This window comes from Gymnodraco acuticeps, unplaced genomic scaffold (assembly GCF_902827175.1).
Source record: "Gymnodraco acuticeps unplaced genomic scaffold, fGymAcu1.1, whole genome shotgun sequence".
Classification (NCBI taxonomy): domain Eukaryota; kingdom Metazoa; phylum Chordata; class Actinopteri; order Perciformes; family Bathydraconidae; genus Gymnodraco; species Gymnodraco acuticeps.
Genome location: NW_022990699.1, coordinates 2,276,302 through 2,298,824, shown reverse-complemented (window position 1 = coordinate 2,298,824; position 22,523 = coordinate 2,276,302). Strand labels below are relative to the sequence as shown.

Here is a 22,523-nt window from a genome sequence, read left to right as displayed (position 1 = left end):
GTAGTTACTGTACAGTATTCGAGATACAGGAAAGAGCTTAAGAGAAAGGGTGAGAGAGAACATACATTAGGTATTTAACAAAACGTGATTGAGATGAATCAGAAAGAGTGAGAGAGGGAGAGTGAAAGAAAGGGAGGAGGGGGAAAGAGAGAGAGGAGGGAGGCTCACCGGGCTCCGAGAGCATGTGAGGATCAGTAGCAACAGAATGAGACGGAGAGAGAGATAGAGAGCGGTAAAGAGTCAGAGGAGTGTGCTGCTGAGGACTAAAGGACTATCAGAGATGAGAGAGAGACACGGAGAACAAGCATGCGGACCAAAGGGGAGGAGAAGAGAAGGTAAGTGACTCAGAATGCAATGAAACACAGTTGTTAGGGATATTACAGTGTGAGGAAGTGTGTGACGTGAGCCGCACATGTTTGCTTCTTGGTAAAGATGCTCTATTTTGACCCTGAGGAATCTCGCTGGTCTCGTAGCGACAGCTTGTACTTTAAAGCAGCTCATTCAAGATTAAGGACACTGGTCAGTACTTGAATGGAGGTCCTGGTGATTGTATGGAAGCAAGCGACAGTGAGCCCGTGGGAGGAATGGGCAAAAATCCTTAGGTTTAACCTCTGGAGTCCAAACACATCAGAGCAGCAGTGATTGGTCAACTAATAGATCAGTTAATCAAATTAAGAAAATAAACGTTAACTATTTTGATAGTGATTAAAGTACTTTTTTTTATACAAAAGTGAATATTAAAATTCCTCTTGAAAACATGGGCATACATATTTTCTTATTTTTATATCACAATAACCTGAACACCTCTGAGTGTATGACTCACAAAACAAGACTTCACTGAAGACTTTGAGGGGCTGGGGTGAACATTTTATAGACCAAACGATTTATCAATATATTTAGATAATAATGGGTACAATGGGTTTCCTATAGAGTCGATAGCTTTGACAAAAGTGAGCACAGCTCTACTTCAGGAAATGCTGTTTATAGCAACTTTATTAAATGTATGTGTATTTCTGTTTAAATAAGTAGAGTGATGAGTTGACAGTGATGACAGCATCACAGTGTTGGTATATGTTGGTGTGTGTGTGTGTTTGTTTGATTGTGTGTGTGTATTGCAGGTGAGTAATCCTATCCATCTGTCACAGTAGGATTAGCTGCATATGATTACGTCGGTGTACAGTACGTCTACGTGCCTTTTTGAGTCTTACCATACAAATGTATTACAATTTGCTTTTAACACACACCCCAAATGCTCCTGCTGATTTACATATGTGCATATGTGTGTGTATGTGTTTTTGTGTGTGTTCCCCGCTGCTATTAAAAGCCCTCAGAACAGCTAATGCAGCTTTAATATGGGATTATAATGCAATAACCCTTCTCTTATACACTAATGCTGACCCTGTGCATCTGGGTATGGGTGTGCGTGTATGTATGTGTGCATGTGTGTTTGTGTGTGTGTGTGTGTTTGTGTGTCAGCGAGAGAATAAGCAAATATGTTGAGAGAACTGAGTGTGGATAGATGTGACCCATGCACTTAACTATTATACAACCTCATCAATCAGTTAAGAACATCATTTAAAATGACAGTTTGTGCCTACGCATGTGTGTGTGCATGTGTCTATGTTACACTATCACAGCCTTTCATTGGCACAGACAAATGTATTCAATCTAGTCCATCACAGGGGAAATGTTGAAGAGGAAGGTAAAAAATGTCATCAATTTCATTCAATGTTGCATGAAAAACAGAAAAATTGACAACATTGGAGAACATTTGTGATAAGCATTTCTTTATGCTCAAAAATAAGTGAGCTTAGGGTAATAGGTGATGAACCCTATACGGCATTTTTGAAGGTATTTCTAATATTATTTTAATATTGAGGAGTTTTGTATATTTGTTTTAGGTCAACTGAGACTCACCCAAACTAAAACTTAATTTATCCTGGCAACCTTTCATCTTGTCTATTAAAATCATGCAGGCAGAGATAACACTGCATACATTTGAGCTCCTGTAGCACATGACGAGATAATTTGAAGCAGTACAATTCTAATTACAGACCAGGGAAAGCAAATCAATGGGTTATGACATTAGGCTGCATTGACTTAACATACATCACTTTCCCCCTGAGAATGACAGATGATAGGGAGGGAGAGAGACAGAGATTAAAGGAGATTGACAGTGAGACAGGCTTGAAGAAGAAGTGTGTACTTTTATATGCATCTTTGTGTCATTGCTATTGCTATTGACACTCTGCTAACAGAGCAGGTGATGAGATGCAGGGAAATCAAAACGATCTAGAAAGTCAGAGGGGCAAGAAGATGGATGAGGGAGAGGACAGGAGGGCAGCAGGGGCAACAGGATGGGGGGGAGAGGAGGAGAGATAGATTGGGGGTTAATGATGGAGAGATAGGATGGGATGTGCGGACAGGATGAGTGATATGGCAGTAAAGAGAGGGATGACAAGAGAGAATAGGATAGAGAGAAAGCCATGAGAGATTAAGGACAGGTAAAATGGAGGCATAAAATAAGAGGTGCCATAAAGAGAAAGAAAAGAGAGAGGGTTATGCACATTTGAGCAGATATCCAAAACTGAATACATCACACGCTACTAGCCACGATGAAGAGACGTGTGTATGGTCACGCATCTGCGGCACTTCCCGCTTCATCTCTGATGTTCAAATATTTGCACATTTCTCATAAATATTCAGTTTTACATTGGTTTCTCTGCTCCGCTGCTCAACCAACACATTCCTCCAGCCAACAAGAAAACAAATTAATTAAGCTGGCAGATGGATTTGTCAATGATACGCCCTTTGTCCATATTTCAGCCCTTTTCTTTTCACACCTGGTTGTAAATATCCCCACACCATAAAACCAAACAGAACATTCAATTTTCTTCTTTTAGGGCCCTCTGAATGGAACAGTAGATCTCTACGAATTATGTCCAATTTCCCCCTCATAAACAAGCAAAAGAAGCTCAAATGCATTGAAACTAATGAAAAAATGCAATCTATTTGGATGAATGTGTGCTAGAGGAGCTTGTCTCAACATATCCTTTTGGTGAATGGATATGTGTGGAAGTTTATTTAATATGTTAACCCTTTCATTTACTTACTTTAATTAATTACTTAAAGTTAATATCCTTGTTATCATCATCTGAGGGTTCCTCAGAGAAAAGGATGACAACTCCTCACAGGTCTAATACAAAATTAAGTAATATCTAATTTAATTAATTTCCTGCCTCCGTCTTATTTATGCACCACTGTTTAATAATACACACACTTGTTGAAGAGTGACAGTGTTGGCTGGCAACCCATAGCTCTGAGGGTCTCTGCACACGAGGCAACACTTGAAATCATGCTTTTCATTTTTTTTCAGAGCAAACTTAATCCTCATAGGCGTAACAAAGATGGTGGGCCAGATTGTACCGTAAATATATGAACACACAGCACACAATGTGCTCTAGAGCAGTGCTCCCTAAAGGCCCTGTCACACTGTCCCGAAATTGACACCCGATGGACACACGATAAAGGAAATGTTCAAATTCGGCTCTGATCGTAGTAACATCGGGCCATTCGTGAGGGCATCTAATGCCCCGGCCACACGAGGACGAAAACGGTCGTTTGCGTTACTGTTTAGTGTCATATAGACCGTTCGGCCACACGAGGACGACCGAATACGGCACTAAACGACTGCGGAAACGATAACGGGTCCCAAGGTGGATAGAACGGCATACGCAACGCTCTGGGGGGTCCAACGGCTCCGTGTGTACGCCCTATACGATCATTTTCTGATAATGATGAGGCAATAGCCCCGCCTCTCCCCACCTCTGCTGCTCACCCCCGCGTCAAAGTAAACTGCACATTGAATTCAGATTATTTATCTTTCTCTCGATATGGACATAAACGCGAGTGAAGTCTAATCTGACAGGACGGAGACACCTCTCAAACTACCTAAACTAGTTATAAATAAATATGTTTATTTTTACTGTCGGCCGGGTCACTCATTACTGGATCAGCTGCTGCATGAAACAGACACTGGCACTGTCCGAAGAGAGGGAGGAAAAAGAGAGGCTCCGTGTATTTTATTATTATATTATATAGAGTCGTTATTCATTTGTTTTAAAGCTCAATAAATAACAAAGAAGACATTTGACCGGCACTTTTATAATTTTGTCGGAAGATTTCAACTTTAATACACGTTGACTGGCGAAAAACTCTGCCCGGTTCCCTCGGCCCCCACCGCGGAGAATAAACAGAAGGGCAACCATGACAACCATGCTTCTTCGCTGCTTTTGTGGAGGAAGTTACAGCGCCACGTACAGGCTCCTGCATATGTACTGCAGCTTCTCCAGCTGTTGGAGCTAAACGGAGCTGTCTCGTGTGGACAGACACTATCCGGATGACTATTGCGTGTGGACGGAAGGTTTTTTGCGATTGCGTTTGCGTTAATCCTATGCGTTTAGCCGTTTTCGTCCTCGTGTGGCCGGGGCATAAGCCATCGTATGACCGCCGGTGGAGTTTCTCAGGCTCCGGCAGCAACTTCGTGAGCGGCAACTTCTTAAGGCACTCGTGAGGGCATCTTGTCAAGTCGTGTCACCTTCTTGTTATCATCGGTGCCATCGGGCATTCGCCCTCACTCTGATCGGGGCGAATGCCCGATGGCACCGATGATAACAAGATGCCCTCACGATGGCCTTACGAAGGTGCAAAATTGACACACGAATTAAACACGAAAATTAACCTTGGCAAGGTCCTTCGGCAATCTTTTGGCATGCCAAAGATTTTGCCACCGCTCACGAAGTTGCTGCCGGAGGTTGAGAAACTTCACCGGCGATCATACGATGGCTTAAGATGCCCTCACGAATGGCCCGATGTTGCTACGATCAGAGCCGAATTTGAACATTTCCTTTATCGTGTGTCCATCGGGTTGTTTTATTGCACAACAAAATCATGTAAACATATTATGTAAATAACCCAATTTGTGTTCTGTGAAACTGAAAAGGATATAATATATTATTTTGAAGGCAAGTTGACAGGAAGTTGTTGTTGCTATGGAAACAACATGACGGAGAAAACGTAATATTTTCTACATATAAAGACGGATAAAGTAAAGAACAAAGTCGGAAATATCAGTACAGTATCATAGTACTGTAACATAATTGTTTTTGTTACTTTCGTGGCAGTTGTATGTCTTAAATGTAATGTAAATGTTGCCTTCGTGTGTGGTTCGGGGCCATCTTCGTGCGAAATTCACAATTCCATATTCGTGTGTCCATCGGGTGTCAACTTCGGGACAGTGTGACAGGGGCTTAAGTGGATGCCTTGAGGAACGGCTAAGGGTGCGGCAATATTTATCATATCATTGTTCATTTATGGTGTATTTCTAATACGGCACATCACTTTTGAAACATCTATTGATTGTTGCAGGTTGTCATGATACACAACATGCTTTCCGCCTCAGGAATTTTTCAGCAGCTCAGTAAATCCCCAAAAAATAGTGACCGTTGGAGCAAGCAAGGAAAATATTTGACACAGGGAACAGAGCTAAAATACATGCTGGTGCATCTCAGCCCTCAACACAGTCTGAGACAAACAACACAACACAAATCAGAGCAAACACTCTTCTGCTGAGCTGCTTGTGGGAAGTCGATATCAATTGTTTCTGGTTTACTGAGGTATTGCACATTTCAAACTTGATATACTGTGTGATGTGATTCTCTCGTCTCTGGTGACATGCAGCCGATAGCTTCCGGTTTATTTTGTTTATTTTAGATAGTGCAACTACAATATAAACAAATTTAAACATTTTGCGAAAATGAGCTTCGTGTTTAGACCCCATTTTGTGTTTATTGTACATCTATTCATGTTATATGAAGTGTTGGGTCACAATTACAAAGAATTGCAGTGGCCTAAATAGTTTAGGAACCATTGCTGTGGAGCAAAGTCATTTACCTATTCTTATAATTGACATGAAATTGAATTGAATCAAATATGTGTGTAGGAGACCAAAATTAAGTTCTCATGTTGCCAGCCGGATAGAAACAGTTTCCATTGTTGAAAGTAGCTGCCTTGAAGTGACACATCCTATAAGCGAGGCACACAATCTACTCCAGACAATGCTTCACTGAGAACCAACCTCGCATTATGCAGCGTTGGCTGAGATACTTGGCTTTTGTGAGATGATGAACATTTGCCTTTGTGGCTTCTGGCTTCTCAATTGAAGTGCTGATTAAAGTGCACTGTCCCTGAAAAACACAGTTGTATCCAATTAAAACACAACGGAAACAGAGTGCACAAAGCTGACTAAGTAGTGGTGTTTTGGTGATCATTACTGGATCCTTCTTTGTGTCTAAGGGACAGGGATACATGTTACCGTTGTACTGTATGGTGGCACTTTAGAAAAGGTGAAACCAGTGACCAATTATGAAAACAAACAAAAAAACTGATTAGAAAAGCATCTACATCTGTAATGCAGCAAATATTGGACATAATGAATTGCAAGGTTTAGTATGTTCTTCTCCTTCTAATACTCACATAAAGCTATGTTCTTACTTATTGCACATACATTTCACATTCAAAGTAAAGCATAGGCAGCCTTGTATTTTCTAAAGAGCTGGGAAAGGATTCCAAGTCATTCTGCTGAGTTTCCTTTTTAGTACCGTGTGATTTCGGGTGAAGCAGGGTAGTTGTAGCTGTAATGAGCGTCCAACTGACCTGTCTGACAGCTTGTCTGCTGATCACCACGGCAGTCCTTTCCAATCATCAATTACATTAGAACAAGTAGAACAAGGGGTCTTAATAATCTAGTAGCTCAGACTTACACTTAGCAGATCATTGTGCCAACCTGAGTGACATCTCTTAACGACAAAATGGTCCCTAACATAATTTACTGTTACCTTTACAGTTTCAAAGGCTTGTATTATCAGAGAAAGCTAAAATAGTCATCTTTTGTTGCTTTGATCACACACAGCAGAATAACAAAAGAATTACACCACCCAAAATGCAGCGTGTGCCCTGTCTCAAATGGGTGAAGTGCTGCATTTGTTCGGCTCTGCTTGGTAAGTGGGAGAGAGACAGTTAGCGAGAAAAGCAGTGTGATTACAGAGCAGTAAAGCGAGTCCAGGTCTCCCTTTAACATACACCCGTCAATCGGCGAGTGAAAAATGATCTCACCTTGAAACAACAGGGGACTGATTCACTGGAGCATTTAGTGCGCTGTTACCACTGCTGGGCGTAGGTGTGCGCACAGCTGCACACACACACACACACACACACACACACACACACACACCACACACACACACACACACACACACACACACACACACACACACACACACACACACACACAGCTTAGATTGAAGATAATTCTTTAACAGCCCATATCCACCAACTGGTAAATTAAACTCAATGCACGTATAAACTGATGTTATAAAAATATGTCTAGAAAGTCCCTGAAGTGTTTTGAGGCTGTGTGAGTGTTTGTGGGTGTGGTGACAGATGCTCAAGCATGCTTTGCAGCGCGTATTGATTACTGGCCTGCCATGTGTCGCTCCCCAGATCTTCCTCTCTTTTAATGTCTCGTCACGCATCTCCCTCTGCCATGCTCCTCTCTTTATTCATTAACCAACCCTATTAATCACTTTTGGAGATTTCAACTTAGGAAAATGGGCCTTCACTTCTTATCCTCTCACACACACACAAGCATCACTTTCATCTTGTCCGTGGTTGTTCTTCTTCATCTCTTCTCTCACCCTGTATCCCTACACCACCTCTCTGCACTTCCCTGTGCTACCGTCTCCTCTTTTTGCTTTTATTTGGACGCCTCTCATACATCCCCTTCTCCTCCTCGCTCATTTTGCACAGCCAGAGGTGTGATGTGGGTGGGAGACAACGTTTCAATATAGAGTCAGAGGATGAGGGGAGAGAGAAATGCACAGAATATCAAAGAGCGACAGAGATGGGAAAGGGGGCGGTGAGTGGAAAAGTGCCACAACAAACACAGGTAATGATGAAAAACGAAGGCAGCGAGAGAGGAGTTGTTCCAATAAGATGTAGGGAGAGAAAGAGAGCTAGAGAGTGGTAGAAAGATCGAGAGACAGTCGGGCGAGTCAGAGAAATTGACTTCTGAAGATATGGTGTCACTTGACAGCCTGCAGGTCAGGGGTGAGGAGTGAGACTTGAGATGGCACACACACACATACACACACAAATAGGCAGGAACAGCAAGCGGAGAGAGGACGTTTGCTGCAGCAGGTGCTCTGGTGTCTGGTGAAATAAAAAAAACATACAAAACAAATGCCTGGAAATTAACTGCAGTGAAATTGACTTGATTTCCAGGGCAAAAACACATACAGACTCAAAAATGCACACTTGTACATATGCGGGCGGGCACATCTGGAATCTTCACCCTTGCCTTCACACAAACATGCACATGGTTTGCTCTCTCAAATTGCTTTGCATCTGTCTGTCTGTCTCTCTCTCCGTTTCTGTTTTCTCAGGAAAAATATTATCATTATGTGTAAATACTTTCCGAAAACACATCTCAGTCCATTTCTCATCCACCTGGTGGCTGAGGGTCATGCTTTGCAAATATATTTCCCACAGACACACACTACCAAAAACAAACAAACACACACACACACACACACACACACACACACACACACACACACACACACACACACACACACAACACACACACACACACACACACACACACACACACACACACACACACACACACACCACACACACACACACACACGTGACACACGCAGAAGGCACAGAGGATGCCACATTTATACCCCAATGAGAGAGGGAGAAAAGGTAATTGGGCAGAGTAATTGCATACCTGAAAGGATGGGTGAACTCTGGGTAAGGGCCTGTGTGGCCCATTGCAAGAAACTTTTTTACCACAGTTACCCTGGCAACAAATCCTAAACAGTCTAGACTGTCAGACATAATGTGACCCCTTCCTAGCTTTAAAGCAATATAGTATTTCTTGATCCTAACATCCTAGCAATATGTCACTGAAGCAGACATCCTTTGATCTATAGTGCCTTATGTAAAGTGCTTATATTTTGAAGCTCCGCCAGCTGTCAGTGAAGATCTCGAGCACCATTGTGTCCCGGGAACTTTGTCATGAGCACTAAGTGCACAGGACTATATGACACACACACACACACAAACTGTTGTCCCAGCTAACATGAAGAGAGGTTCATAGGGATACAGACTGAGAACTGTCTAAAATTAAATTATTCCCAATCCAATAAAGCGGCCCCATGGGCAGACCACCAGCATAATAAACTATATTCACTCAGTTTTCATATTTAATGATAATAAATGAAAACTGAAATTCCAGAAAAGCTGCAATAATAATTATACTGGCTGTCAGTGGAAAGGGCTAAAATGCCCATTTCTATTCTGCTCATGCTGACAAAACATGTGAAGATGTCAAGCATGTGACATCCGGCTTCAAACATTAGAAGATATATGTCACACAGAGCGTTACTTTGAGTGAATGTGTGCATAACTTTAATCCTGAATACATATGAACTATTATATCAGCAGTCAGGCACATCCCAGGCAGAATGAGTCCACAAGAGAACATATTTTTTAACCGCTACAGGGCGAATGACTAAAACTCTGAAAACCCTGAACATGAATCTGACATCTTCCTTGGCGGTTCAAACAAGACGCTTAATGAATAGTCATTTTTACTGACCACAAACAAGCCCTTAGACTTTGAACCTTATAACCAGTGTCCTCCTGATGGGATGCAACACACACCAAGCTGCACTCTTGGAGACGATGCAAAGAGGGGGCCTCAGGATCCTCTCCAGAGGCTGCACCCCCCACCGCACATCCTATCTCCTCGGAGCAGGAGGAGACAGGCAGCCATTCAGCTGGTCAAAGAAATATTGGATGTTGATGAAACAGCCACTCAATGCTTTGCTCTCACAAACAAGAGCAGAAATACCCCGACTACTACAGAGCTGCAACAGTCTTACACTCGTCCAGTGCAGAAATCAGAAACCCTGCCTTCAGCAGTCACACTTTACACTACACATTAGAATTGACAAAAAAAGACACATACCTGACATCTTGTGTTTGTGGCATTTTTATTGTATGCATGGTTGTATGTAAGTGTATGATTGTATTTGTAAATGTAAGTCTGTTAATACTGTAGAAACATATATTTAATTTGTATTCCTTATTATGAATGTAAATTCTGTTTCTATTCAGTTAACTGGGAACAGCAACGGGAATAAACTTGAACGTATATTGAATGGTTTTGTAAACAACAAGGCCATCATTTATTTATTTTGAATAATATTGCACTGCTCCAACCTCGATCCTAGAAAACAAGGATCTGTGCTGCAATGTTGCACCAGCTGGCATGAAATAATCTCTTCCTCTGTGTGTTCGTTCGTATGCCAGCCAGTTTAACATCACACACTGACTGCAATGAGAGGACAAATCTGTGGTGAAGATAGGGGCAAAAGAAAACGACATATTGATGGAGAAACAAAGAAGAGTTCTGTCTGCTGATTGTTTAATGCATTGGACTCAATTTCATGCACAATTTATAGTTTCTGGTTCTCTTGTTATTTGCCTAAAAAGACATTTGTTGGAAAGCAACAGCATTCAGCATACTGGCTTATAGAAAGAAAGCGGCTGAAATGTCTGACCTGGGTCCACAACACGTCTAAAATATATTGATGCTTGCATTGTGTGCGGACAATTTGAACTCACAAAACAATGGTGTAAGATAACTGCCAAAAATAGCTTAATAGGTGTGGTTAGGTGATTTGATACGTTTTAATCACTGACAAATTCTGCTCCATCTTGTTTTTCATACTCATAAATACAGTATATCGAAACAAACTTTATTTGCTCTCTAACAGTACATTTACTTTTTGTTCTTCTATGTTTCCAGGCAATGTGTACTGCTGCAATGACCCAATTTCCTCCAGAGGAAAATGTTGATATATTGCCCTAATTTCATCAGCTAATCATAGTGTCACAGTGCAACATTCAGTATTCTGGGTCAATTCTCAAATGATTTAAAGTTATTCAAGTAAACTGGCTGATTTTGCTCCCTTTTTGAAATTCAAAGTTTTACCAATAATATTAAAGATAAGATTTAAAAATAATATAGCAAAGAATTTAAATCATTCTTCCTAACAAACCATTGACCAATACATCCACATATATTAGGCTAAGGTTTAAGCAACATTCAACCGCACTGACAAACAGGATGATGAGTAGTAACAATATGGTAGTTTCATACCAAACTCATCAGATAGATTTCTAAATGCAACTCTGAGAGATGTCAAGGAATGATGCATCATGGGTTTACATACTGCAGCGGGAGGCATACATAACCTCATTTGAAAGTTGTCACACTGTGTCTTCATGTACAAACATATACAATGTGTGAAGTCCCTAAATCAAATACTTTTGACTTGCTATGGTGGGGTGGGGTTCACTTATATATAGATATATAAGCTATTACCCTCAAGATACCCTATTTCTGCTCCCTGGAGAGGAACGGCTTGATGAGATTTAGTGTTTTGCCTCCCACCTACCTGCTAGTCTAATAAGAGGTTGATAGAGTTCTATCGATCTGGTCAGTGTGTGCATTCAGTCGAGGTCGAAGCCTTTATATGGTGCTTTACGTGCCTAATGTGTCTTCTTGCCAATCTCACATTTTTCCCCTGTTTCCCTCCTTTCTGTGGTTTCTCTCATGTACTGCCTCTCTCTTTTCCTTTCTCTCCCCAGATCAAACTCGCAATGCACAGAGAATCCTTCCAACTCCTCATCTGCGGGTCGCTGCTTAGAAACTGAGGAAAGCCTTGACAGTGATGTCCAATCAGGAGTAGCTAATCTAGTAAGGCGGTCATTAATGAAAGGACATTGAGGGTTTAAAGCCTTATTGGTTATTGGATTCCTGTCTTCAGCTTCGACTTACAAACTCTCTCCCGCTGCCTCACAAACACACAAATTCATTTGGGTAAACAAATGTTGGACACATTCCCTGTTTTTTTATTGGACATAATCCTGCTGACGCTGGCCGATGTCACTGCTTGACTCCATCCCGCTCAGCTCCCTAGGGGGCTGAGCCGACCTGCGGGGGAGTATGGGCAGGAGAGTGGCTGACCCAACCAATCCGGTGCCTGCGCTGGGGGTTCCCCTGGCAGGGGGGAGATGGGGGCCGCTGTGCAGTGTCGGGGTGCAAACATCTCCCGGACTGCGGACTCTTTCCTCCATCAAACGTCACGGCAGCCAACCAAACAACTCACATCGCCCGCAATCCATGGCAATGGACAAAACAACGACAGGGGGAGATTTCCGAAGTGACAACAACAGTCTGCCTGTGTCAAAGGACACTTCTGAGAACGAGATTAACACCCTGACACAGGACGACATGGGGTCACAGGGGTCGGGCAGCGGAGTTTACTGCCAGATAAAAAATATACGGACAAAACCCAAGGACACTAAAGATAAAAGGACAGCTCGGTATACAAATGGCAGTTGTGGTCGCCTCTGACGCAGTGGGAGGGGTCTGCACTGACGCCACAGAATGTAAGGAGCCGGCTCGGGAGAGGAGGAGGGTGCAGTCTCTACGAGGGGAGGGCCAACGCTCGGCTTTGAAGACGGGGAGTGTTGGTACGACCGTGCACGCCACCCCGCCACGGCCCTGTCGAGTGATGCCGACTTCCCCACCCAACATGTGTGGGGCATGTGGGCGGAGACGATCACAGATTACACCGTGCACAGGAGCATGTCGCAGGAAGGCTGTCAATCAAATATCAGCCAGCCAGACTTTACCTAATCCGCCACGGAAACCGTCCATTGCTCCCAACCAAGCAAGAAAAGAGCCTGCCCTGGACTCTCTGTCTTACACCAAAAACACAGCAAACACCCCCCGACATACATCACTAAAGACTTCTCAAGTACCACAGCTGTCTCACACTATACCAAAAACACACAGCTCACATTCCAACCACACATCACACACACAGAACAAAAAACAGTCGAAGCAGCAGACAAGGCCACATTCTGCAGACTTTACGCATTACAAGGACTCCGCCACGCAAACAACAGACACACAAGTGAACAACAACAACACAGACAGAACCACAGCTACCGCACATACACAACGACCACACACACCATCTGCTGAGGCAACAGAGCCACAATCATCCGTCAAACACAAGTATGACTCGGCTAAAATCCAGCACACTGATGTACACACGCACCAACACACATCAGTCCGTATCACTGCTACACATCCAGCTCCTTCCCTTTACAGTGACTTAAAATGTACAGACACTCCACGCAAAAACTCGAAACCCACCTGTTCTAAACCAGCCACACCCGTTGCACAAACCAAAAGCACCCAGGGGACCCCAAAAACACCCAAACAAACAACATCTAATGAAGAGATGAAACTCAAGGACTACACAAAACAGAAGAGCAAATCATTTGAGGACCACACTCTGCCTTGTACGACTCATTTGAAAGCACAATGTAATGGAGCTCCCGGAGGGTTGTTGGATAAAACCACAGGGAAGCCCCCCCGCGGGCTGGAGAGCCAGCTGCATAGTGTGGAAGAGAACCTACAGTCGAATCAGGAGAAGATCAAGGTGCTTCTCAACGTCATACAAGACCTGGAGAAGAGCAAGGCCCTCAGCGAAGGGTGAGAGAAGGGAGTTACCGGGGGTGAATTGGGAGAGAATAAGAGCTGATAGAAGGCTATAACAAGAAAAGGAGAAGTGGAAAATGTTGTGTGAAATGTCACAAAACAAGAGGGACCAAGACAAATAGCGAAAAAGGGAGGAATATTCCTTCCAATATTGTTTCAGTAAGAGGGTGAGAGAGAGAAGAGATGAAAAAGAGATGGTGTCAAGGGAGTGCGCAAGACTAAGAAGAGAGTATACTTGAGTTTCTATGGCAATATATACCGACAGGCTTTCAAGTCTGTGTAATAGATTTCAAATGTCAGGCCAGAGAACAGTCAGTGTGATTGCGTGTGTGTGTGTGTTATCCAATTCTAAAAGGATATACGATACCTGTCTGTGTTCAAACGCTATCAGATAATTTCTCTGTCCCTTCATCTTATACACCTTTAGGGTATATAAGCTCCCAAGGTAAGGGTCCCTGAGAGACATTGTGTTGCCCACCAAAGCAAACTAATCATGTCTTTCTTTCTCTCTCTTCTGCTAATTATTTTGTTCTTAAACCCTCCTCTCCTGCTCCACATCCTTTGTTTCTCTCCATGTCATAAATCAGTTTGCTTTCCGTAGTCACTTCCTTTTAATCAAAGCCCTTCCCTTTCTTCGAGGCTCTTGAACCTGCTTCAAGCTATTCATCATTTTTCTCTACCTCTGCCCTTGCACCTCTCTTTCCTTCATTATTAATTACCACCTTTTTCTGTCTGTCTTTCTCCACATATGCATCAGGCCTGCTACCAAACAACTATGAATCACTTTATTTCCCTCACACCTTTCTATCGGCCCTGACAACCTGTCCATCACTCTGCCCAGCTGTCATGTGTCAGCTTTCACTCTGTTTTGTTTCTCTATTCTCTTCTCTTCATTTCACCTTTACTGTCAGTGTAGTTTATTATATGTGTCTTTCTCCCATCCTAACTTGCAAACCACTTCTTCCTAATCCATCCTGCCTATTGGTTATTCTCCTCCTCCCAAACAACCTTAAACCAATTCCTTCCACTTGTGTATCATTTTAATCTTTACTCATGTTTCCACCCTTCTTCTTTCTGTTCGGGGTTACCAGATGTCTCTTGCTTCACTATACCCTATCAGATTACCTTTGAGAAATGCAGTTTAAGCCGCACAACAGGGCTTGTAAACTCGGTGTACAGTAAATGCTGTCCTGGCCTGTGTGAGCAACTGCATACGAATATGTATTCATATTCTTCAAAGTGTGTGAGTGTGTGCCTGCTCATGACTGATACTAAGAGTGTGAGAATAGGGGTTAAAAGGGGCAGACAGGAGAGAAAAGGAGAGACAGAAAGAGAATGCAATTGAGAGAAAAAAGAGACATAGAAAAGTAAGAGAACCAGCGAGTAAGAGGGTCTGCATGCATTTGATGCACTGCCAGGAATGAAAGCACTCTAAGTGGGCTGCTGTGATAAAAGTGTCGGCTGAGCTAAGAGGCTGTGCTCAGCTCTGTGTTTTTCTTTCTCTCTCGCAGAAAATACATGTCTTGTCTTGCTGGCGTTGTCTTTTATAAACATATGTTTGTAGGGGGGGGGGGAATGATGCCAGTCACAAGGTCTCACCCCATGTAATTAAAATGACTATTTTGTCAAAATAAATCAGCCACTCCCTCGTCGACACAGTTCAGTAAAGGGGCAGCCAACATTTCCAATCCAAACAGAAGCCTTTTAATTAAATGGCAGTCGGCAAGAGCTTATCAGATTTTTTTATCCGACTTTATTTCCTAAAAAGCTCTGTAGTCTTGTTCAACCTGGATAACACAGTTTGAATGTGTTAGCATGTATTCTTTCAAATTGGTATTTATAAAAAAAAACGATAATTGTCACTGAACACTGTTTATGATATTGATATCATCTAATGATTGGCATGCAACTAACCAACCCACACAGCCATTGAACACAATGCTTGGTGTTTTATTTATCTGCCTGGAATGCCAAGCAGTCAACCCACGAGGGTCTTCAGGTGACGTCCTGAATACTGTTCGGGTGCAACAAAACATCACAAGCTATTTTGTGTCCGTTCAGAATCCCCAGAGAACACAACTGATGTGGGAGAGACTAATACCAATGGTAACAACAGCAGTAGAGGGAATGATACTTCTTTCAGTATGAAAATCAAAGCCTGTTGTTAATTCAAAATTACAATTTCTTTCCTTTTCCTTTCTAAACAACAAAACCTGATCCTTGTTATTATTAGTGACTATTAGTGAAATAAAAACGAATTATCAGTAGTAAAAAAAGGCATTTGTTCCCTGTTTTACACGTGTTGTTTCTGCAGGCGCAGCTCATACAGAACTGGCCAGGACATTAACAACTGCCCCACCTGCCAAAAGACAGCCTGCATCATCTACAGGTAACCGGCATAATGAACTAACGGCTTTACATAACCCAAACAACTGCATGCCTTTTGTCACCTTGATTTCTTTCAGCTTATCCATTTGTAATTACTTATTCAGAACATCTTTTATTGTATCTTCTCGTCTTTTGTCTCGGTATCCTGCTGCCTCTGCCCTTTTCTCTGATAATTGTACTTCTCATACAATATATCCCTATTATATGAAACCGTGTGTGAACCCATTCAACAATAGTGAAATGAATCCAAGCCCTATTAGTCGAGGATGCTCTTAAAGTTATTTAGACACACAATTATGTTCTGTGCAAATAGGCAAATTAATTCAGCACCTAAGTGATGCATCTTTCCTGTTTCCGTGGTCCCTCGTGTGTGTGGCCTAAATAAGTAATTGCATTCTCGGATCCTATGCAGTTGACAGACCTGCATCCTTATCTGATACCGCATACAGTAGTTTAATCCTCCCATCCCTTTTCATTATGTAAATCACTCCATCATTTCATCCCATGCACAAGCTATCTTTCTTTCATCTCTAACTTTCAATCAAACCGGTTTCCTCTGTACATCCTTCCATCTGTCACATGCCAACGCTCTAATCACCTGCATCCCACTCCCACACTCTTTATGTGCACTGCATACACAAGCTGTAAATGTTTGTTTAAACATACAGTAGCATATACAAGTGGCCTGTCGCAATCGTCTGATCGTTATTGCTTAGCATATTCATAGGATAACACAATAAAGGAAATTCAGAGCCAATAAGAAAATGAGCCATAAAAACAAGTCAATGAAAGCCAAGGTTATAACTGAGGCGACAAATAGAGTGTGTTTCTGTCTGCCAGATATATAAAGAGTCCTCAGCAAAGGTTTAAATGTCTGGAAACAAATGTTGAAACAGAGATGGATATCTAGAATGTACTGCTATCGGACAGGTTGTTTTGTCTGAGCTAATATGAAACTTTGTTGGTTGCTTATAATGAAAAATGATAACAGAGGAGGCAGAAAGTCTCCCCAACAGCTGCAGCAGTGTGTTTGACAGCTCTGCCGGGGAACGTTATGCTGGAGCTGGTGCTTCCATCCAGCTTTTTTTAATTAAATTGTCCACATCAAAATGTGTGGATGGAAACATGGTGCTAAAAGAGTAGCCAGGGTCCGTTTAGGAATACATCAGTGTGTACTCTTGGCTTGGTGAGTGTGTAGAGACACAGCGACAGTCATGGTGAACTGCTCAGGCAGGTTTTGACGAGCAACATTCAAGCAGAAAAGAATAATCAGTGAAGCTGTCTTTTCTTTGTTACTTTTGAAAAGTAAAATGAAGTCTCCCTCTAGATTATTAACTTGTCTTGAACTGTTTTTGTTGTTTTGAAACACAAACCTTGTTTTGAAACACAAACCTTGTTTCTGCGCCTTTTTAGATTTATTGACACTAAAATGACCAACTCGGATATAATTCTAGCTGCAAAACCCAAAACAAAAGCAACTATGTATGGCATAAAATAAACAGAAATCGACAATTGAATGATTAATTGCAATTAAGGGTACGACAATTGTTGGCAACTAGAATTCAGGATTGTGATGTCCTAGCCCAGGGGTCGGCAACCCGCAGCTCTTTAAGCCCTCTGCTCTGGCTCCCTTGAGCTTAGACAAAAATAAGAAGGAAATCAAATAAAAATATTTGTAGGACTATTTATATTTTGTTGCATGAAAATGTATCTTTTGTATTGTATCTTGTATTTTGAGGTGATACTGTGACACATACATTATTTTTAAAAACGGTTTTAATTAGGTCAACTAAAATATGCGTCACATCCTGCTACGGTCCCGCACCAGTGCCTTTTCTTGCAGGCGAATAACCTGACCCCCGGCTCGATGAGCGAACTATGGATAAATCAAAGAAAATAAAAGTATCGGATGAACAGAGGATTCAATTCTGCGTGGTTAGAGTTATCTGCTTTCACAGTAAACGATGCTGGCTAACCGGTATGTTTGATATGTGGAGAGGAGTTGTCAAAAGTGCTGCAGCCTTTACGTATTGGAGGAAAAACACGGAAGAGGAAGACAGCTGACGATCTTCAGTCATAATTCAATCAGTTCACTCTTTTTAGGGTGCAGCTATAGGTTTTATTTATTTCAAAGTGAATCCATTTTAATTATATTCATTTTCTTCAAATGTGCAGAGGACTCCCCAAGTGCTGTGTTGATTTATTTTAAAGTAGGCCTGTGTATTTTTTTTGTATTCTCCTTATAAGAGTTCTTTGTTTATTATTAGAGGTAAACAGTTTTCTATAATGTAAAAAATAATAAATGCAAAAAAACTGTAGTTTTTGTCTATGATGTAACAATAAATACAACGTTATAAGCTATCAAGCTATCAAATATGTTTTGCGGCTCCAGACAAAAATTAATGGTGGAAAAGGGGGCAAAACGGCTCTTTTGGTCAAAAAGGTTGCAGACCCCTGTCCTAGCCTATAGAGAAAATTATACAGAGAAGAAAAGGAAAAGTCTACTTGCTGTTACTGGAATAATCTGGCATCAAAACCTCATTTTAGTCTTAAACTGTTTTGTGTGCATGTATACGACCTAAACTACAGTATGCTTTAAAACTGATTTTGCTTGTTTACAAATATAAATCTTCATGCAGGCCGCAAGGGATAACGAAACATTTTCCGGGCCTTTATCTCTCCAGTTCTCCCTCACTCACAAAGAAATGAGCCTCCCAGAAGCCTCATATCTGCATCCCTCCTGTATTCTCACTTTATTTAATCTCTCCATCTCATCACTCCTCCAACTCCCTCATCACCCTATTCTCTTCTCCCCTTGATCTTAATTAACACAGCCGGATCCTTGTTAGTTGTAATGAACTCCACGGGGAAAGGACTGCCACATGGTAATAGAAGCATAGATTCATAGGGATGAGCACATATGTACATTTAACAGACACAACTCCCTCACTCTACACAGTGCATGTTCTCATATACAAGAACATAACCTGAAGATGAAAGCACTTGAAGTAGCATTTCACAAACACGATTGCTCAAAGAAAGCATTATTCTGGTCAATTTTCAGTTTTTCAAAAATGTCCTCACATGATGGAACTTAATTTTAAAAAGGCAACAAAAGAAAGAAAGAAAAACAAAACGTAGAGGTGTATGACATTTGTTCAGATACATTCTGTTTACAGGCCTTAAAGGACTATTTTGTTCTATGTAATGCTATTATTTTACCTTTAAAAGAAACTACCCTGTAATAACAGTAAATAAGACTTTAAAATATTTTCAAGGCCCTGAATTGAGATATCTTTAGACCACTTGTCTGGGCCTGGAGCTACCCAGATCTCAACAGCAAGTTGCTTTTCTCACTTCACTATCATCCCTCTTTTCTCTCTTCTCAGTTTCACAGATTTTGCCTTCCCACTTTTGCACAGTTGCAAATATAATCATGTATACACATATGCTAATTAATCCAACAAAAAATGAATCGGCTATTATTGGATAAGTCTATGCATGTATTTAATATGCTTACTTGCATGCTCACACTCATACATACCGACAAACAAAGAAACGGATATACTTCACGCTTTTTGAAAATGTTAATGACTTGGACAGATATGCAGAATCTGCTTCATAATTATTTTTCTTCTCATATATCAGCATAACTTCCTTTACACACATTATATATGCAGAAACAATTTCCAGTTGCCCATTGTGACAAAGACACACAGAAGTCAGAAGCTCAATTTGTTTGATGAGAGGCCTTATCAAGCCCTCAGAGAGGATTCTGGGTAAAGAGCATGGGAGATAGGAAGGAGACACACATAAGCGGAGGATAAATTACGCGTGGGACTGAACCATCCATCCTAATGAATTGTGGTGAAAAAAGTGGTTTTGATGTGGACTTGGCTGCCTGAAGATGTTTTGCCATTGTCAGCGCTAATTAATCTGTATCACGAGAGACGAGAGGAACTTTTGAGAGGCCTCTTTTTTCTCCCAACGCTTAACACTTCAAACACACACATATATGAACACACTGCCAAAATACTTCTGAGACTTGCTTCCACTCATACAGCAGTAAGAGCACACACTGTACATGCACAACCTAAGTATAACCCCGTTCACGACATGACTTACCTTCACTTTGAACAAAAAGTGAAGGTTTAAACATTTAACAGGTTCTTAGAAGCAACAGTAACCCAGTCACGCACACAGTTGCAAAGAAGCTGAAGATGACAGCTTGCAGACCGAATTAAGAGCAGGGGCTTTTCCCACTGTGCTGTAATCTGTCGAACAATAGTGGAAGGGAGGTAGATATGGGTAGAGGGAGGTAGTTAGAGAGAATTTAAAGAGGGGGAGGTTGAGAGACCCGACAGAGGAAGAAAAGTCCTCCTCTCTAAAACAAGAACGACTATAAATTGAGTGAATGTGGGAAAGGTGCACCACTTATGTTTCCTTATATATATGTTGTGTATAAGTATAGCTCATCTCCTTTATTATTTATTCATGGCAGCCATATTCCTTCTTCTGTGAACACCAGAGCTTTTACTTTCCCCTTATGACTCGTTCCCTCTGTGCCTCCATTGCTGCCCTCCTCCTTTACCTCCCTCTGAGATTTATTTTCTTCAGGACCTCTCTGCCCTCTTTTATTAAGCTTGCTATTTCTTTTATTTACCCACCGCTGCGTCCCCCAAAGGAAAAATCAGCTTCTTTCCTCTTTCATTCCATAAATCCATGGACATTCCCTTTCCCCCCCTACACTCAGCCGGGGGGCTTGTTGTGGAGGAAGCTCATGTTGGATGTCAGGGGAGCACATATGTGTGTGTGTGTGTGTGTGTGTGTGTGTGTGTGTGTGTGTGTGTGTGTGTGTGTGTGTGTGTGTGTGTGTGTGTGTGTGTGTGTGATGGTAGGAGGGGATGGGGAGTTTTCTCTGCTCTCCTTGCCTCATCATGTGGCTCATTACCTCCAGATGCCGGGCCCTATGCGGCTCCTCCCCTATAATCCAACTCGACACACACTCACATAATCCTTCACACACAAACAAAGTTACTGAAAGGAGAAAGAAACTCCAAGACTACAACTATGACCCACAGCGGTGGACACTTCACAGAGATGGAGAGGAAAAGTGTGAGAGAGATGAGAGTTGGGCAGTGGAAATATAGAAGCATAGAAAAGGAAAGCCAAGAGTCTGCTTTGAACACATCAGAAGAGCATTTGTGCAAAGACCCCTTTCCCTCCTCTCTTTCCTGCTCTCTTCCCAATCCACTCGTCTCACCAGCCTGTCATCTCTCGGTGCATGAAGCGCGAAAGAATACAATGGCTGGCAATACGTGCAGAGTGAGACCTCTGTGAAAATGTGAGTGTGTGTGCGTTTGCTGAAGGTGCATGTATCAGAGTTAAGAACACAACATGGTTTTACACCTCTATATAAAAGTGTATTATGCGTGAGTACAGCTCCTCTTTTTAGGTGTTGTCAGCAATTTACGATCCACTTTACATTTTAATGTCACTAAAACTCCTTCGCTCACCTCTTCTCAATCCCTCTCTCTAATCTCTCTTTCTGCAGAGTACACCTATACAGTATACCTGTAGTCAAAACGCTCTGCTCATACGCTCCTCGGTACCCCCATATCTAATCTCCTTTTGTGAATAAATTGGCTATTTTTATGAATTTGACTTTAACTGACCCTAGTTCAAACTCTAACTGTGCTCCCGCTGCTTCTCCTTTCTCCTCCTCCTTCTCTCTCTGTCTCTCCTCTTCAGTGTGGAGCATGATTTCCGACAGCAGGAGGGACACTTCCAGGGGGTGATGGAGGCCCTGGATGTGGAGTATGATGTGCCTGCATTGACTCTGACCAAGCCCACCCTAGCCCCTTCTTCCGCAAGTCGTCCCAGCACCAAGGCGCGTGTCAAGAAGCTCCGTAAGAAGTGTTTTTGGTGGCTGTAAAATCTGGGAAAAAGCACCTTTCCAGGCATATGGGTGTAGCAGGAGACTACAGGCCTCAAACTTGTGGAACATAGCGTTCCCCTCCTGGTCTCCTGGTCTCCGGGGTGTGACATGTGTTTCAGTGTCATTTAAATCAGTGGTGGCTTTTTTTTTTTAAGCAGTATCCCTGTAAATGGCACTTTTCCCACAGCAATGCATCTTCAGCTCTGCAAAATATACACTACAGGACGAAGTAGAGAAAGAAAATGGGGATCTGCTGAACTTTGTTCTCTGATATACCCAAGAGGGTTATTGAGGACGACCATGACCCTCCCTCTGTGGGACTCAAGCAGCTAATATGAGATTCACTTTTGACTCAAAGTGAGGATACTGTTCTCCGATTATAATTAAAAAAGAGATGAAGCATCAAATCTTTGGATGACAGACAGGAGTATTATTTTTCACTTGGCTGAGTGGTTGGTGAGGCATATGGACAGATGTATGAAC

The 22,523-nt window shown here is 42.1% G+C and overlaps 2 protein-coding genes across 2 annotated transcripts in view; one reads left to right on the top strand and one right to left on the bottom strand.

Annotated features, from left to right (window-relative positions):
• Window positions 1-22,523, bottom strand: part of LOC117555881 (dedicator of cytokinesis protein 2-like) — a 104,262-nt gene that overhangs the window by 33,466 nt on the left and 48,273 nt on the right. The gene's annotated exons all lie outside the window — the stretch shown is intronic.
• LOC117555882 (serine/arginine repetitive matrix protein 1-like) lies at window positions 200-22,174 on the top strand. Its single transcript, XM_034230907.1, is given in 5 exon segments — window positions 200-335; window positions 11,788-12,541; window positions 12,543-13,708; window positions 16,029-16,103; window positions 21,854-22,174. Coding segments are annotated over 4 exon segments (1,821 nt in total). The 5' UTR covers window positions 200-335; window positions 11,788-12,145; the 3' UTR covers window positions 22,038-22,174.